At 41.4% G+C, this 13656-nt stretch overlaps 1 protein-coding gene across 1 annotated transcript in view; it reads right to left on the reverse strand.

Annotated features, from left to right (window-relative positions):
• Positions 1-12920, reverse strand: part of Stk17a (serine/threonine kinase 17a) — a 31710-nt gene extending 18790 nt beyond the window's left edge. Inside the window, exons 1-3 of the mRNA XM_063233900.1 lie at positions 12606-12920; positions 4056-4268; positions 839-983 (exon numbers count right to left, since the gene is read on the reverse strand). Coding sequence (XP_063089970.1) covers positions 839-983; positions 4056-4268; positions 12606-12808 — 561 coding nt within the window. The 5' untranslated portion in view covers positions 12809-12920. The remainder of the gene's footprint in view (positions 1-838; positions 984-4055; positions 4269-12605) is intronic.
• Positions 12921-13656: the final 736 nt, after the last annotated feature.

Raw genomic sequence — 13656 nt, forward strand, 5'->3', positions numbered from 1 at the left:
TGAATATCAGGTACGGAAAATTCTCAAAGAACTGAAATTAGAAATTCCCTACAGCCTACATTATCTTCCTTCAAAGAGTTTAAGTCGTCATTCTACAGCAATATATGTATACCAATGTTTACAGCACCACAATCCATAATCTCTAAATCCTGGAAACAGCCTGTATACTTGCCAACAGATGACTGGATCATGAAAATGAAGTATCAATATATAATGGAATACGACTTGCTATAAAGAATGATCCATTTGAAACATTTGTAGGAAAATGGATGCACCTGAAAATATGTTGAGTGAAGTAAACCTGACACACAAGCTTAAATACTGTACGGTATCTCTTATTTGAGTAGAGCAAAGTATAAACAAAGATAATAACAAAGGATGGAAAGTAGGAGACAAGGAGATAAATGTCTTGTAACAGGAAAGTGGTCCAAGAGAAAAGATGGGGAGGAGGTGGGAATAAGCAGAAGAGAGATTTGCCATGTGCAGGAGCCCAGTAACCCAATTAATATAAACATTATGTGCGATAGCATGAGCTAAGATTATAATTTCAACAAGAATGAAAAATGGGATAGGGGAACTGGAGGAGGGATGGGTAAGGAGGAAAGGCAAAGTTTAAAAAGAACAAGCTGTGGCATGCACATGCAACCATTCCCCCAAAATGACTGTAAAGTGCATGAATTGCAAACACGTACCAATAAAATTTAAAATTCTAATATCCCTGTTACCTATTAAATCCATTAACTTGATATACATTTGGATAAATTACTGCTAAACATTTTTAAACTGGTGGAGTGTCATTTTTTAGCAATTTCAAACTGAAAAGTAACTCAGATCTTACCTTCAAATCAAGATGAACTACATCATGAGTGTGTAAAAAGTGGACCCCTTCTAAAATCTGTCTCATGAGCCTCTGAACATCTTTCTCTTTGAAGGCTTCTTCTCGGTCTGCAACACACTGGTCAAAGATTTCACCTCCAGCAGCACTGGACAATTAAAATAGAAGTATACAAAAGGAAATGGTGAACTTATACCACAAAAATAAAGAGTAAATCAGCCACAGTCTGGTAGTGCTATGGTGTCCACTTCAATCTGATGACCTGAAGCAGCTCAGTCCCTGCCAGCTGGAGATGCATGTGCCACAGCACACGGCCCACACACCCTCTGCACACGGGGCACCACTGGCAGCGACACTCAGAACTGAATTCCTTGACTCAAACAGGGAAATGCACTGGGCTGAAGAAGTTTCTTAATGACAATTTACTGTCATTTGAAATCCTTCAGCCATTATGACAAACAACAGGAAGATTAAACAAAAATCAACAGTTCCCCAATGTGGAATAACATCAAGCAGCGTAAACACACTGTAAATGAAAAGAAGAGCAAGGTAGAGGCAGAAAATTATTAGATAACCACATATCTCCAAAATCCAAGAATAACTATAAACACAAAGATCCATGTAGCTCAATGAACCCCAAGAGAGAGAAACTCAACACAAAGAACACCCTGCTTAAATTACTAAAAAACCAGTAAAAGATGCTTTTTGTTGTTGTTATTGTTTTGGTGTTTTTTTTAGGTTTTTTTGTTTTTGTTTTTATTTGTCTTTTTGAGACTTGCTATGCAGTTCAGGCTGGCCTTGAGCTCACTTTGTAGCCCAGGCTGGTCTCGAACTTGTAACAATCCTTTTGCCTCAGGCTCTCGAGTACTGGGATTACTGGTGTGCACCACCACACCTGGCAAAAAGCCATGTTCATAGGGATACAAGGTAAGAATATCATACACAGTCTGCTTGCTATAAACAACATAGAGAAGAACAGAGTGTAAGCACAGTTCTAAATGCTGGGGAAAAGCGTGCCTAGAATGCAGTGCACGGAGTTGGAGAAGTACTGGTGGGAACAGTAGGAAAAAAGCTAAGAGGAGTCCATGAGACAAATGTGAAAAACCCCGACACGGTGATGATGGCCAATTCCAAATGCTAAGGGTCTCATTTTCCGGGAAGTGCTCCCTAACCACCCAGGTAGAAAGGGCAGCACAACACATGGCAAAGGGCAGAAGCTTTGGGATACACACTTGTGGACTAAATCCTGGCTCTGCTACTTGTGGTGTGATCTCTCATTGTTTATTGCTTTGAGTTTTTTTTCTTACACATAAAAATCTTACAGGATGCAGTTTATGGTAGAGAACTCGCTTGGCACACATGAAGCCCTAGATCCAATCCCTAGTACAACAAACAAATCATATACCTAATTAATAAGCCGTATGTACAGAGTGAACTTAGCATAGTGTCCGGCACACAGTTAACGTTTAGCACATCATAGCTATAATACTCTGCCTGTGTTCACACGGCACCTAACAAGATTTCTAGTGAAACGCCAACATTGCTGCAATCATTTCTATTTAATCTCCTTGGGAGAGCTAAATTTAGCACTTGGAGGGAAGCGGCTATGTTAGTCTTACTTTTATATTATGAACCAAAGCATGTGCTTCGGTAATGACTGATACAGTGATCACAACTTGCCTGCTTTCACAGCAACCATTTACTGATCTGGCTGAGAGTCTTGATATCTCAAAATCCAGAAAACATCTTTCAAGACTTCTTTTTCAAATTAAAACACAAAAATTTTGGCCAAATCATACTGATTGGATTCTAAAAACCTGATCACTGAAGCAACAAAAGCCAAAAAGGCTCCTAAGCAAGGGAATAATATCAGCATATCCATGCCTGTGTGCTAACAGCAGCAGCGGATGTCCTGGAGCAGAAGCCAAGGTGATCAGCTAAGCAGCTACTAGAAAGGTTCAAATGGGAGACTTGGTAATTCATTATGAAGGAAGGTTAAAGGAGATAAATTAAGGACAGGATCAAGGTTTCTAGCATGAACAATGACACAATGGGGATGCCAATGGAAATGGGAACAAAAGAGAAACAAGCAGAAGGGCAATAAAACTGTACTGATATTGAACTGATAATGATATGCAGTTGGACACAGTCATACACAGCAGGCACTGGAACTCAGGTGAGAGATTGAGGCTGGAAAAATAATCATCACTTAAATAACAGCTGAAGGCACACAGAAGAGATTATCATGGAAGTAAATTGACTGAACAAAATTTTGCAACAATAGTAACAAAGACAGAGCTATGGGGAACATTTCCATTATCCAGAATAGGATAAAAAGCTCTGAGAGAAGAAAAACAAAACAGAAACAACTGAAAATCAGGGCTACAAAAGATGAGCAAGTTGTAATTTAAAGAAAGAACTGTATTGCCTATTTAGAGACAGTAAAAGAAGAATACCAACATGAGACTGATTCTGGGGAGCAGGGTTGGTGACCTCAGGAAAGTTCTGAAAGAGCAGATGGCATTATACTGAAAAGTGAGTGGAGTTATTGGCACATGAACAGATGAAAGGATCAATGAAGTAGAACAGAACTGATTAGAAGGCGAGGAAAGCTGTAAATTCAGACTACTCTTTTAAGAAGGACAGCAATAAAGAAAAGAGCAATGCAGCAAAGACAGCATAAAGAAGAGTCACAGTTAGAAGCAGGAATTTGAGAAGACACTGAGTAACAGAAGACTGAGGGAAAAAACCATCTAAGGAAAAGGGACCGAAACTTTAACAGAGGCTTCACAACTGATTCAAAAACAAACACAGTGCCCAGAAATGAAAGGATAAAAATTAAAGAACACAGATAAGGGTTTCAAGTCTTGGAAGTGCATAACTGAATCTCTGTCAAACAGATGGGAAGGGCGTAAGGCAGTCAAGACAAAAGCTTATCATCCTGGGTAAACGTATGATATGATTTCCTTGCTTAGAAGGCTTTGGAAAGATGCCAAGGGAGTCTGTGTGTGATGGCCTAATTTTCCCCATGAAGGGGAGCACAGGTCAGGTATTTAATACAAGCCTGGAAGAAGGTGTGGTAAAGGTATTTATGAAGAACACATGAAGATGACTGGAAAATCCTTTCCAGAGAACCAGGCAATGCACATTCTCACAGAAAAGCAGTATCTTATACGGAAACATAAACTATCAAATTCAACCCAAGAAAGACAATACTTACTATTCCAGAACCAAGATCATTTCTGATGGAGTCTCATACACTTCATGTAAATTAATGACCCAGGGATTGTCCTGTGCTAGTTCAAGTACAGCAATCTCGTGAATTATCTCCATCCGACAATCTTGGCCTTTTCTTCTTTTTCTCATGAACTTTGCTGCAAATTCTTTTCCAGAATCTTTCTTTATACATTTCCTCACCACTGCAAATTTTCCCCTAGAATTAAACAAAAAAATTCACTGTTAGAGCTGGCAACTATCCAGAGATGATAAGTTTTCATAAAAATTTCTAAACAAATGAAAGGATTAGAGTTAAGCCCATTAATCACAAAAGTAACATTACTTGAGAATGTGTGAGAGGCTATACATGTACTGACTAGATAGATTAATAAAATGTAACTTGTAAAATTACAAAAAATCAGCTTTCTGAATAGCAAAATACTACAGTTTGAATGTGTCACCTAAATTCACACATTAGAAACAACAAGTTGAAAGATGGGCCCATTACGAAGTGACCAGGTCTGGAGGGAGCAGGTTCCTGATAAAGGGCTGACCATGGGACACCGTCCCCTCCAGCTTGTGCTCTTGCTCCTTCACCCTGGGGTGACCATCAAGACGGGCTTTGCAGACATGGCTCTTTAATGCGGGACTCCCAGCCTCCAGCACTGAGAGCTAAAAAATGCTGCGTGTTTCTAACTGGTCTGTGGTGTTCTGTTACAGAGGCACACAATGGACCTCTTTAACTTCATTTTCTCTTATCTGTACAAGGGGACAGGAATAACATCTATATCAGAGCTGTAAGAACTCAAATATATTCATCTTGCAATATTCATGAGGCTGCTTCCAGGACCCCCACAGATATCATGTACTCTGAGTACTCAGGTCTCTCATATTGAATGGTATAGTATTTACATACAAACTACACACATCCTTTGGTATAACTGAAATCATCTCCAGATTACTTGTAATACCTAATACAATGTAAATGGTACATATGAGTAAACAGCTAAAACAGTGTGTTGTTTTGGAAATAATGACAATGAAAGTCTGCACATGTTCAATACAGATGCATTTTTTTTTCCTGATAATTTCTGATCCATAGTTAGTTGAATCCATGAAAATAATGCATGTATAATCCATGTTAGTTATTTAGCATGGTACATGCTATAGAGTAAATCAGTTCCACATGTATATATCCACCAAATCTTTAGGTTAGAAGGCAACTTAGAAATCATGACATTTAACCTCATGCCAAGTGCCAATGTCATTTTTGTGTGATCTATTCCATTTCTAGGGATATATTATTTAATAAAGTTTTCATCATAAGGCAAACCCTGACCTTCAACTGAAGAGCTAGATGGAGCCTGAGTTCCCCATGGAGGGACACAGAACAAAGCCTATTCTCACTTCCACGTGACCATTTATTGGCTGTCAAATGCAGAGAACACAATCTGCCAACGGCCAATCCTTCTTTTCTCCCAAATATGCCATCCTTTCTTATGTCCATAGGATACGTCACTCCCTCACTATTATGGCTTATTAGAAAAGATGCCAACCAAAAGCTAAAGAAACTACTTCAGGTATAATATGATCAAAGCATTACAAGATTATTTTGTGGCTCTTAGCACAATATAATCTAACATTGCTTGCTAAAGAACTGATAGGTTTTTCATATTTCATATTTGGCTCATAAATACATGTCAATTACCTAGACTGCTTCCCCCTTGAATTTTTCCAGGCAATATTTTTGAACTGTATTTTTAAAAGCCTTTCTAAAAAATTAAATGCAAGACTTTAATCTGTCCTATTAAATTCTGATTTTAAGATTATGGTTCACCATATAGCTTATTTTTGAGTACTAATTCTTCCTTCCCAGCAACCATTAACCACACACATTACTTTTATCCCCTTTGTTTTTGTTACCACTAATGTTGTAGTCAGGGGTGGTGCGGAGAACAATTAGAATCAGGACAAAGAATTTATAATATTATTTATGATGGTCACCCAGAGTTAACACAAAAAGGTACAGGAAATCTATCCACAACACTAAAGACATAGAATATTTAGCCAAGGGCCTGAATCCCGCAATAATGTCCTACATGAGTCCAGATGAAGACCTAGAGTCCATGACAATGCTTCTCATGAGTCCAACTGGAGGTCTAGAGCCCATGAGAAGGATTCACACCAGTCTCTTTTACGGATCTGTGCTGGGAAGGCCAAAGGTCAGTGGTGGAAGCAGAAAGTCTATACCAGTGGGGTGAAGGAGCTGTGCTAGTGGATTGAGAGTTCTACGCTGGAGCCAAGAAGTCACACTTATAATAAGAACCAGGGCTGTCCTGAAAAGCACCACAGCCACCCTCAGTGACACAGAGGCTCTGAGCTCCTCTGACAATCAGAACAGTCAAGTGCATGCCAGAAAGCCAGCATGAGGAGTCTGTCCTGGAGATTAAATGGCACACGTCTTCCCCTCCAGAGCCAGGAAGTGATGTTCGATACAAGGACTAGAGCTCCCCCAAAGTGAACCACAGCTACTCTCACCAACAAGGTCCCGAGCTTTTCCAATGACAATGGTCAAACTCACACTGGGAAAGCTAGTCGTGGCGAGCTCCTCCAGGAGAACCAATGGCTCAAACAGCAACACATAAAACCCACAACGTCTCACTTGTCTTCTCCACATCTCTCTTTATGCTGCCAACTTTCCTTAGGTGGAACATCTACGCTCAGCACCATGCTGATTTAATTCAGCTGGTGTTAAGTTGACCACCAGTGTTTAATCCATAACAACTAGTAATCAAATGCTGAGTGACAAATCCTGAGGCATAGCTCTACAACTGATGGATTTAACAACATCTACATAACAGCACTCATGCTCAGATCAAAGTTCTTTAGTTCATAAAATATTTTACCCTACAAGATCAGTGAGGGAAAATCTCTACCAAGCCTAAAGGAGCAGTACATCTGAAAGACATCCAAGATCAAGGTGTAGCACTCCCTGACAGGCTGTGCTGTGTAGGCAGAAATGAGTGGAGAAAGGGAAAATGCAAATTCAGAATGACCTGAAGATTTGTAGTATAGGTAATGTCAGCTGACAGAGATGACAAGAACAGCAACAGAGCTTTGGGGAAGATCATGTGTTAGATTCAGAGCACAGCTCCACACAACAGCACCTGAGTGTGGCAGGTATGCTCGTGGGATGGCACACTCAGTACATCTGCAGTGACTGTTTTGTTAAATAGTCCTTTTTAGAATTCAACCTTATAATGTTTAACATGTTGAACTACTTGCCATCCTCTCTTCACTGAACTTTCCTACCTCTGTGCCTTGTGGTGTGCTGCTCTCAATGGCAGAGATCTCACACAAACTCTACCAAGATCACTTCAATTCTTTGAGGCTCTGCTTCAATATTATTTCCTTGGCTTGTAGATTCAAAGGCCAGGGATGGACCTGTTACATTTGGGATTCACTTCTGGATCCCAAATCCCAAAAGTCTAAAGTAGTGTCTCATGTGCTCTTTCTATAAATATGACAGCCAGGTATCACTCAGGGATGGGGACATGTTCAGAGAAAGGTACCCTGAGGCAATGTCATCGAGGCATCCTCAGTTTAGAAAGTACTCACGTAAGTGTAGATGGCTGAGCCCACTACACAACCAGGAGGTACGGCAGAGCCCAGTGCACCTAGGTTACAGCCTTACACTGAATACTGCAGGCAACTGGTAATAATGGTAAGAAAAGGTACAGCAAAATACTGTTTAATAAAAAGGTACACCTGACCCAAAATGTGTAATTGTCATTGTACAAAAGAAAAGAAAGTGTTCTAGGGCTGGGGATTTAGCTCAGTGGCATAAGCACCTGTCTTGCAAGGAGGCAGTCGTGAGTTCGATCCCTGGTACCGATAAAAAGGAAAAAGACAAAAAAAAAAAAAAAATCAAGAAAGTGCTCTAAAGGTTATAACTGCATATATGGTTAAGTGTATAAGATAGATAACCATATTACTGAGTGTTTTTTGGATCATTGAACAAAATTGTTTGCACTCTCACTGTTTGAAAGTCCACTTTATATGCTTCAATTTTGTAACTTGAACAACTATTTCTAAGATGAGAATATGCAATCTATTAACTAGTGATTTCTTACTGTTTATTTTTTAAATTTTGTATTACTTGTACCCTTTTTCTGTTTTTTTCCTTTTTCTCCTTAAATTTAAAAAAAAAAAAAAAGGTACACCTGTCTAGAACACTCCCGGTGTATGGAGAGCGCAGGGCTGGCAGCTGCTCGGGAGTCTGTGCTGTGTGGCAGGTGCATGCGGAGGTCTGGACATCACTGTACCTACTCTACACTTGGGCCACACTACACTTGTGAAAGATATTTACTTATCCAATAATAAACTAACCCCAGCTTGCTGTAACTTTTTTATCTTATAAATGAAATTTTAAAAAAGATCAACGCCAAACTTGGTTTTAAATTCTGCTATTAACTGTGTGATAATGGGCAATTTAACTGATCTTTCTGGGCCTTGGATTCATCTGTAAAATGAAACAAAATTATTTCTTCAAAGTCTATAGCACTTAACAAGTTGTCAGTTATCAGTAGCTATTTTACTGTTTGGAGCACTTTCAGATCTATGATATAACCAATGTTAACAATTTAACCCACTCAAAAAACTCCTCAAAACAAAAACCCCACCACATACACACACAACAAAAAAAAAGAACAGGAGAGCTCTGGAGGTGATTTTTACTTTTGTTCCCCCCAGAGCTGAGACTCAAATCCAAGGCCTCCCAGGCAGTGGGCAAGTGCTCTACCTCTATGCTATGCCCTCATCCCTTTATCTAACCTGAACTCTACAGGAAGTGTAAAACCTCCTAATAGACATATAGTAATTTTTCTTTATTGATCTGAAGAGGCAAATCAATAATTACAGCTACTTAGTTTTCTAATGCATTTGATTCAATAATCAGGTTTTAAACAATTTTTTATTTACAAGCTTTTTTGGGGGGGTAAGGTCTTGCTACACAGTTCAGGTTGGCCTTGAATATGTGGTAATCCTCCTGCTTCAGACTCCCAAATGCTGGGAATATAGACATGCACCATCATACCTAGCTTGAAATTCATTAAATTTTAAATCCATGTATTTTAAATTAAGACATGTTTCCTCAGTTACTGCTGTTGACTAACCACAGTTTTTTTCTTCCAATATTTGCCCAAACGTATCAGATTACTTCCAAGCTCTGTAAATATGCTTCTTTAAACCAGTGAATAACTGACAGGAAATGTTAAGTAACATTTGTCCAAAAACAAGGCAATTTCTACCAGGATAATATTATTTAACAAGCTTCTTTCTAAAGAAATTATAATTTATAGCAACGATTAAATATTTCAAAGGTTTCAACCTGAAGCCATCATATACAGATATGAATCCAGATTAATAGTGTACAGTTCCCAAACACCTAACCCAGAGTACCTTCCATCTTAAGAAGACCTGCTGGGCCCCTGACCCCTAACAGCTGAAGAGAATGAGATGGACGGGCCACGTGGGTAACCTGACAGGGAAGCTTGGTAGAATTTGGAGCCAATTAACAAACCCTGTAGTAAAAACTATGGGAAAGGGCACGAGTCACAAGACAGGCTACAGATTATACTGTGCTGTAACAGGAATGACTGTCAGGAGGCTCAGCTCTGCAGTCTTTCAGAAGACTCAATTTTTGAACTGTTTTCTAATGTGAAATACATTGTTTTCTAAACAACAAATGGTGAGAACCAATGGGCCAACACTTACAAAAGCACTTTTACAACTATAGGAAACTCGTATTTACAATTTTTCTCCTATAGGGAAATCAAACAATGAGTATGAAATATAAAAAACAAGACATGTCCTTTGGCTTAAACTTTTTTGAAGATAAAATTTATGAATATATTTAAAAATGTTAAAGTTGAGGACTAGATATGGAAAACACCTGCAAGGGAAACTATTTGATTATAAAAATATCTGTTCCTCTAATCAATAAGCCCAAGGGAAATCAACATGAAAAAATTGGCAGTACCCACGGTCATGTGTCCTTTCCTCAGTAATGAAATCATTAATGCTGTTTACAGTGGCACAATACTGACTAAGGTAAGGAGCCTTGGGAATAACAAGTCAAACTCTGAAGCAGTAAAAGCAAGCTTTACATCATGTATTTACACACATTTAGGTTGCTATGGACTCTGCCAGGGACATGGAAGAATATGACATTTCTTAAAAATGATAACATTGTGTCCTGTCATTACTCTGGAATCAATATTGGAGTTTTAAAATTCCTTTCTCAACAGCCATCACATTGAAAGAAAGCTTTCTGTAGCTGATAAAATAAGAGTAACACCTAAAAAAACAAACAAAAAAAGGTTTCTGTTTGAACAGTTAAGTCTTTGAACCTTTTCCTCTTTCCTAAAGGCCATTATACATCAGCATGAGACCAATTATCAGATATGCAACTAGAGTTAACAGCTGGAGAAAGTCAAGTTTTTTATCTTACCAGAAAAAATGTCATGCATAAACATTTTCAACTAAGTTGAAGCCATAATCTGTTGGCAAAATGTAGGAACCTTCAATAAGGACTGTTTATAAGACAAAAGAGAACTTTCATTTTCTGTGACTTGTTAACAACTCCTTGGTAACTGCCAGAGAAGGGGTCTATTTTGCAATTGTGCAGATTTTATTTTTGCTCTTTGGTTACACTGCTAATAACAACATATATTGAGTTACACAGTGAATTACACCGAATGCTTCTCCTAAGCTAAGCACAGACTTAAAGCTATGTGTTTGACTTTCTCAAAAACTCTATGAGGCAATCAGGAGTCAGGTAATGTACCCAAGTCTAAGGAACCAGTAAAAGCTAAGATTTCAATCCTAGACTGGAAGACTCCGAACCATGTTCTTAACTGGTGTATAAGCTTCGTAATGAAAAAGGTAAAAGAATGGACTAATTGTATTTTTCAGTTTCAGGATGTTACATTAAATATCTAAACTGCACTGTTTAGCTGCTCCGGGATTTATTCCTCTATACCTAAGCAAAAACTATCTCAACTTTAAAGTATAAAAGAAAATCTTCCAAGCAAACTATAGCGATTAAAAGCTGAAACAAATGCAGCTAGAGGAATTAGTACACTACCACTTAATAGGGTACAAGTCAGTTTTTTTTTTCTGGTTAAAACGCTTCTCATAAAGTCTGCAAGACAGTGCTTGCCCCCAAGACATTTCAGTTATGTAATGCCGATCTTCCTTTTATACAATGAAGGGAGACAGCTCAAATAATGGAACACTTAGCTCATGTAATCAGGGTTACCTCAGAACGGATGGAATGTCAAGGCATTAGAATCCAACGTAGCTCAGTAGCTCTGCTCTCTCCTTGTGTCATAATTACAGCGTGCACAGGGGTAGTCAATTAAGTGTCCAGCCCAGTGAGGTCATGTTCCTGAAAGGTATTTTTCCTGCTAACACTGGGAACACGCAGGACATCTTAAAGGGTCCCTCCAAAATATTGTTCCTAGAAGTTATCTTAGTATTTGTAAAGCTGTGCGTTTCGATCATTATTTGTAACTATGCCTTTCCTGTGCACTCAGCTGAAGGCTGTCATAACTGTAAAGTCCTTTCCCATTACAACACGTAGCTATTTTGCAACCACGACAAATGTTTGCAATAAAAGAGAACACGAACGCTACGTGCTAGGCACAGCGGTTTGTGCTTTAAAGCCACCGCATCTCAGGGCACCTTGAGAGGTAAGGACTAATGCGACACTGACTTCCCAGATCCGAACAGTGGCTGGAGAGTCTAAGTCACCCAACCAAAGACGGAAACAAACAAACAAACAAACAAACAACAACAACAACAACAACAAAAAACAGCGAGCAGGGCAAGGAAATAGAAGTTTGCCCTAAAGCCTATGCATCTGACTACTCCTTTTAAGCCTTCCTCAAGAAAAAAAAGTCTCAAAACCCCACGGAAATCGCTCTGTCACTGCTCTGCAACTTAATAAAACGGAAAAGTATCCGGATTGCCCCTTTCACAACTTTAAAAAGCAAGTTGCAAGCTCTCCCTAAGCCCACTAAAGACGAGTGGGGTGCGAGAAGACTAGCGCCGGTTCAGAGTGGAGCAGAACAGGGGGAGAAAAAGCGCAAAGACCTATGAAAGGAGTCGGCCTGATCAAGAGATAGACTTTTAAGAACCAAAACTATGCAAATCCCATGAAGAAAACGAAAATGACGAAGACAGCGGAAGGCCACTGCCCAAGTCAACGCCGAGCGGGCGTAAAGCGAGCTGTTGCCGAGGCGGACTCCGGAAAGCCGCGGCCGCTGACCGCAGCCGGCGGGGCGAGGGCCGAAGCCTCGCGACCTTAGACCCGCGGTCCACGCGCGCCTCAACTTCATCCGCCAGGCGCGGGCTACGCGCCCGGCTGGTCCGCACCTTCCTCGTCAGGCGTCCCCACAGGACACGGGCCCGGTGGGGACCGGGCGAGCCCCGGCCGCCGCCCACGCCACGAGTGCGCCGCCCTCCTCCCCGCGCCCCGCCGCCGCCTCACCTGCCCAGCTCCCGGCCCGGGCTCAGGCGGTAGTAGTCCTGGAAGGACGCGGTGCTCACCACCGCGCGGATCTCCGTCAGCAGCCCGCGTGCGTGGGGCGGCGGCGGCCGGCGGGGCGCACTCACACCCGGGCCAGCCGCGCCGGTTCCGGAGGCGGCGGCTGACGACGAGCCGCCGCTGCTCGGCTTCTCCAGAGGGATCATGGCGGCGGCGGCAGCAGCCGGAGCCAACGGCTTCCTCGCGGTCGTCCGAGGAGGATCCTCACGCCCGCTGCGCCCCGCGCTGCGCTCAGTCTGCGGCCGCCGGCCGGTTCCCGGCAGCCCCGCCCCTCTCCAAGTCCCGCCCCCGCCCAGGCTCCGCCCTCACGCAGGCCCCGCCCCTCACGGGGGAAAATCTCCCTGCGCCTCGCACACGTCCTCTGCCGCCCGGAGGAAGAGGGTGCAGCCTGTTTGAGGAAAGTGGGCGGCTTGGGCTGACTGGCAGTAATGCCTAGCGCCACCGTCTGGTCAGGAGGACTGACTGCATCTGCCGGGTTGCAATACCTGTTAAACACCTGAGCTTTCCAAAAACTGACTCTTGGTTGAGGAAAGTGGGGGAAGCGGGGAGACATCAGAACTGTGAACAGGAGCTTCATGATTCTCTTTGTCTTGGATGGGCGGGTAGCGAGGATGAGACCTGATCGGGTCTCCTGTGCAGCACCTTGGCTGCGGATTTTTTCCCTGTTACCCTGGAACTGGCTGTGTAGGCAGTACAGTATTGTGCAAAGTCAGTATTCTCCTCTGTATTTACTTCTGAGGTGCTCTCATCTGTTTTCATAGTTTTAATGACCACCGAATGATTACAAAATTTCTCCAGTTTCCAAACTTACCTTGAATTTCACACTTGTATATTCAACTGTGCCTTTGACATTTTTAGATGTCAAATTAGCATTTCGGACATTAACCAACACATGCAAAAAGTAAGCTCCTGAACACCTTCATAATTGCACTTTTGTTCAGTTTCCTCATTTCCACCTCTCCAGTGGATCAGCTGTAACTCCTTTCTCTTATTC

Source organism: Cavia porcellus, unplaced genomic scaffold (genome assembly GCF_034190915.1).
Source record: "Cavia porcellus strain 051 isolate PalLab524CR breed Dunkin Hartley unplaced genomic scaffold, mCavPor4.1 scaffold_23, whole genome shotgun sequence".
NCBI lineage: Eukaryota > Metazoa > Chordata > Mammalia > Rodentia > Caviidae > Cavia > Cavia porcellus.